Source organism: Arachis duranensis, chromosome 6 (assembly GCF_000817695.3).
Source record: "Arachis duranensis cultivar V14167 chromosome 6, aradu.V14167.gnm2.J7QH, whole genome shotgun sequence".
Lineage (NCBI taxonomy): Eukaryota > Viridiplantae > Streptophyta > Magnoliopsida > Fabales > Fabaceae > Arachis > Arachis duranensis.
Window position 1 is genome coordinate 96,057,552 of NC_029777.3, and position 5,503 is coordinate 96,063,054.

The following is a 5,503-nucleotide window of genomic DNA, read 5'->3' on the forward strand; positions in this document are numbered from 1 at the left end:
AAATTTTACGAAAAATAGTTTTAATCACGCTAATCCAACAAAGGCTTATAATAACACTTGATAATGACATTCTAAATCTAGAGCCAATTAGGTCCATACGAGTAATACCTAAATGTTTGGCATTAGTTTTGATGTGTCAAAAATTGGATCGTTACAGTCTTGTTATAAATTTGACTAAAATAATTTTTATTCTTAAACCAAATTTGAAGAAAGCCAATGATACTTTGATAGGGTGACAATCCAAAAGTGAACAAAACACCTTGACGTAAAGTCCTAACTTCAAGCATGCAAAAGATACTGTTGGCTAACATCTATTAGGCCTTTTTAGACTAAATGACAAGCTCAAAAAACTATTTGATTGTAGATAATATATAATCCAAGATGATATACACACATAAATGGGGAGAGTGAGAGAGAAAAAGAGAGAATAAATAACCCATGAAATTCGAGAACTCTTCTTTTCTTTTTCTTCTTCTTTTGTTTTTTCTTCTTCTGTGTTAACTAGTGAAGGCATGTGAGAAAAAAAAAAGATAAAAAATAATCCCTCTCTAAAAACCCTACTCTATTCTTTCTTTTTTCATTTTTTTTCTATGCCCATATTGCCATGACTGACATGCCTCCTGCTCCGACCAAAACAAAAAAATATGAATAAATCTGAAGCTTCACTCTACTTTGAAGCTTTGAACCCATAAAATCAGTGGCCAATAACTCTACCAATGCCATGTAATTGAGAAGCCCTGCAGACACAGCATTCAAAACACCTTCAACTATGAGTGAAGTTGGACTTGTGTCAGTGTACACCTTTGACAAAGCTATCCCCAATGCGATTCCAAATGGAGTTGTCACAGAAAAGAAAAATACCATAATGCACTTCATCTTCATCCCATACTCTGCCTGTTACCCAAAAAATAATGAAAAAGAAATATATATTCGTTAGATGGATATCTATTTATATATTAAATCATTCTTAGTTATTTTTTTTTCGCATAAAGTTAAATATCACTTCGTGAGTAAATCATAATTCTGATCTCAAATAATTTAATATTTGATAAAATAATTTTTAAAAGAAAAAAATAGAATTGAGCTTGAAAAAATGGTCTCAATTTGATAAAATACAGTATTTTTTCATAATGAACAAACAACTCATACATTTGATATTTTTTTGTTGCAACATGTAGAAAGGTACGTACAACAAACTTACCTAACATTCAATATATAGAGTATTTTTTTGTATTTATGTTTTTACCAAAAAAATTTCAATAAGAATTTACTTAAAATAATATTATTAAATTTAAAAGATGGAATATCTTTTTTCTAAGCATACATTTCGACCTCTAGAGTCTTTTTTGAGTATGCTTTTTTATTAGTATATTTTGTAAATTAACATTATTTTTGGAGGATCAAAATGTTATTTTATTCTTTTAAAAGTTATTTCGTTAAAAAATGAAAATTTTCAGAATTTAAAATGGTAGTTCACTCTTATCATAATTATTATCTTAGTAAATATTACACTTCTAGATATTTTTTTTCTTTTATTATTCTTTATTCTTTAGATACTATAAAAATCAATAACAGTGTTATCCGGCTGTTAAATTACTAGGATTAAACCATTCAAATATAAGCATCAATATATTTTATCACTTTTAACATACTAATTAAATTATTTTTAGTGTTTTATATTTAATTTAGAGAACTGCGGGAAAAACAAAATATGTAACAATTAAGAAATTTTGTTTTCATTATTCTTAATTTTTCACTTTTAAAATTGTAAAACTCAAAAATACTATAAATGAAAATAGAGACAAAAAAAGATTATTTTTTGGTGACTAAAAAAAATATTATTTTAACAAACTAAACAAACATTGGTGACAATGTTTAATATTTTCTTTTAATTATACATTTAAAAAAGACATGATTGAACTAAGTTATTAAAAAAAATGGTAAATATTAAAAGAAATGGAATAAGTAAAAAATATTAATATAATTTTGTTAAATAGGTTCAATTTTTCGTAACTTTAAAATAGAAAATTATTTTAGAAAAAAATGAGTAATTATTATTATTATTCTAGAAAAAAGACTAGAAACTAACTTTTCTAATATTTATTTATCTACTGTTTCATTAGTTCATTATTAGTAGTTACGAAAAATTGGTTTTAATAAAATTAATTAGTATTATTTTTTGGTGTATTTATTTGTTTTTTAACATAAAAAAATATAATAAAGATATATATCGGTGATCAATAAATTAAACCTGAAGTATGCAGCCTCCTAAGCCCATTCCCTCAAAGAGTTGATGGAAGCAAAGTGCTGCAATGAGAGGCCTAATTGTGCATGGATTATCTGAAGCTCCCAATGACAAACCAATCACCACTGAGTGCACCACAATCCCTAACTCCAACACCTGCATACGTTTTATATACACACAATTACATCTCACAATTCATACACCAAACAATAAATAATAAACATAACCCACAAGCTCAAAATTCACCACCAACAACAATAATAAAACGAAGATTAGTAGTGCTACATGCATATAATAAAAACACGAGAAATGTTAGGGGCAGCAACTTTTGTGATTTGTAACCATCAAATAGTCATTAACGATGATCTAATGGTGTGAGATTGGTGTAAAATTTCATCTAATGGCTCACTTTTCTTGCTGATTACATACTAGCTAGAATTTAATAAAGTTGCTAGCCCTTAGACTTTCTCTAAAAACACGATAAAATAACAAAACATATTATTTGTCACTAATAAACAAAAGAGAAAGTCTAGGAGGCATCAGAAATTATGATATATAACCATCAATTAACCATCATAAGTAAATTGAGTAATCCTGCACCATTGAATATAATCTCCCACCGTTAAACACACCTATGATGACTAATTGATGGCTATATATCACAATTTTTGCTTACCCCTAGCACTCCTCTAAACAAAATATGATATTGTTTTATTATTGTTATCACGTTTATAATTTTTTCTAAAACTTATTTATCATTCATATTTATCGGGGTTCTTTTTTTTTGTTAATGGTATAAGCTTTCTACTACTATTTTGGTAGTTTACCAACTAAGATAACTAACCTGAGCGATAACACGATAGCGTAGCAACTGTTCCGCACTCACAACTTTCGTGTTTCCATTTCCATGTTCAATCTCATGACCGTGAGTGTGACTGTGACTAAGCGATTCCAATTCTTTATTCACTTTGCGGCAACCACCATCAACTTCAATGTTTTCGGAAGAATCAGTAGTAGTAGTAGTAGTAGTAGAAGAAGAAGAAGCAGTGATTCTCTTTTTAAAGAAACAGATGGAGAAAGAGTCCACCATGAGGGTGAAAATAGCAGAAAACATGGCGATGAATGTAGTAAATGGGAATTTGTGCCACGGATTTTTGGGCAAGCAGTCCGACATGAGGTCATTGAATGAGTCCGGCAATACGTGCATGTAACCCGTGGCGAGGATGACACCGGAGGCAAAGGCCTTCACTAATACAAAAAGGTCACGGTCTGGGTGAATCGCCGGGACAACGCGTGAGAGCGTCGGCAGCGTTACGCCGATCATGCTTGTCACCAGAATTGCAAATATTGCTATTATCTTATACTTGAGCGCCTCGCTCCGGTTGTGACATGCTCCTTGGTGGTTCGAGGCACATTCTTCAGCCGAGGCAACCGGACAAGTTGTGAGTGCAAGGAAGGAAATAACAATAATAATCTTGTAGAGGAGGTTTGAATTCATTGGTGTAATAGCCATGATTGTAAGTGAGAGAATGAGAGTTAGAGAGAAATTATGAGTTGTTATGACCGTTAATATAGTGCTTTGGTTTGGCGAAACTTTAGATTGACTAATTTAAGAGTCTAGATTTAAAAAGTTGGAATTACTCTAATGACCTTGATAGAGAACATTGCAAGAGCTTGGTGTATCTGTTGTTGTATGTTTGAGGGGTATTTTGACCAAATTACTAGGAGTGAGGTTGATGGAGTGCGGCATGTGTTGGGAGTTATCTCAAACAAGACCCTCATGCATCGGTGAATAGCAAACACGCGACTTTCTTCACTTTTTTGACAATGAGGTAGTGATGTGGCAATCTACTTGAAATAATATTAGTAATAAACTTACCTTAAGTTTTGGGAATAATTAATGAAGCATTTTCTCGAAAAAAAAAAGCAATTTTTTTTATAAATTTAACTTTTTTAATATAAAAATATTTAACATTATATACTTAAGAGAATTGTTACCTTTATTTCTTTTATTCCTCTTGTTCTATGCTTAGTGTCAACATCACATAGCTTCAGCTGATATCTTGAGTTCTTCAGAAAATTTCAAGCATGTTCTCTAGTTAATAATTTACCACAATATAGAAACTCCAGGTTGTTATGAATAAATATAAGATATCAATAGTATAATAGCTACAAGATTTCTCCAACTAAAGCAACTTTTGTCCTTCAATATCCTTCAAAGCATGAGGCTTCATCTATCAACACACAACTCCACCTCTAGCGCTTCAATATATGCACTAGCTAGAGTGAATATAAATTATAAAAATGTAGCAATGGTATCTTTATATAGAGAAATGAACATGTGCCATTCAAAAGTGAATAACACACAAGAAGAACTTTAAATTTTGATGGTTTCGATATCCTTATCTGAAATTATAAGAAAAGTAGAAATGTCAATCATTGATTATTTTTTCATACTTTTCTTTGTAAGGGTCTTGCATATTCTATGTACATAGGACTGAAGATCAAGATTAATCATCATTGGAATAACAAATACCATTAGACATTACAAGAAAAAGCTTTTAATAAATTTTCTAACCTTTTAAAGGAACATTTAAGGACTCTATTTTCTTAATCTTTGGTTGATAATCTTGTTCAAAATAGTCATAAGTATTTAATTCATGGTATAATTCCTACATCCAAAAGAATAAAAGCAGTAATTCAAATATGGACTACAAAAAATCCTGGAATAGTATCCTTATTTTAATAAGTAAAGAACTCAAGAATATCACAAGCATGAAATAAAAATAATATGAACAACATTTAGATACAAGTATAATATCTCAAAGTCAAAATTGTGTAAAGATCAAAGGTCTATTAAAAGGTGGAAACTCAGATGCAGTAGACTTCACATTAAGTTGGTATCTGAAAACTGTTAGATGATTTGACTGATTTGACTAAATTTTTATCTAACGACTCTCAGATATCAACTTCACGTAAAGTCAATTTCACCTGAATTTTTTCGTAATTAAAATCATTCATCAAACATGGTACCAAAATGACTTGTGTGCATCATTAAATAAAATATTAGGAAAGATCACCTTTCAATAGTTGTTCTAGTGAAATTGAGCGGCAAATATCAAGAATACTTCCTAGCACCAAATCATTCACCAAGCCTTAGTGTTTTATTCAAATATTTAAGAATCAAAGTTTTCTATGACTGACAACGGGTAGCAGTTTTTAAAAATTTGGACCATACATAAACCGCCGTAGAGTCTA

At 30.1% G+C, this 5,503-nt stretch overlaps 1 protein-coding gene across 1 annotated transcript; it reads right to left on the bottom strand.

Moving 5' to 3' along the window:
- Positions 1-446: 446 nt before the first annotated feature.
- Positions 447-3,760, bottom strand: LOC107494754 (fe(2+) transport protein 1-like). The gene is made up of 3 exons (XM_016115788.3): positions 3,090-3,760; positions 2,252-2,401; positions 447-894 (listed from the first exon to the last, which is right to left on the bottom strand). Exons 1-3 carry the CDS (start codon positions 3,756-3,758, stop codon positions 589-591), a joined length of 1,125 nt encoding a protein of 374 aa, XP_015971274.1. The 5' UTR covers positions 3,759-3,760; the 3' UTR covers positions 447-588.
- Positions 3,761-5,503: the final 1,743 nt, after the last annotated feature.

Bases quoted from the DNA above. Each gene is read 5' to 3' on its own strand.
- LOC107494754 (XM_016115788.3), bottom strand. From the start codon at position 3,758: ATGGCTATTACACCAATGAATTCAAACCTCCTCTACAAGATTATTATT. The intron at 2,402-3,089 runs GTTAGTTATCTT...AAACGTATGCAG, and splicing joins GCTATCGTGTTATCGCTCAG to GTGTTGGAGTTAGGGATTGT. The intron at 895-2,251 runs GTTTAATTTATT...TTTGGGTAACAG, and splicing joins TAGGAGGCTGCATACTTCAG to GCAGAGTATGGGATGAAGAT.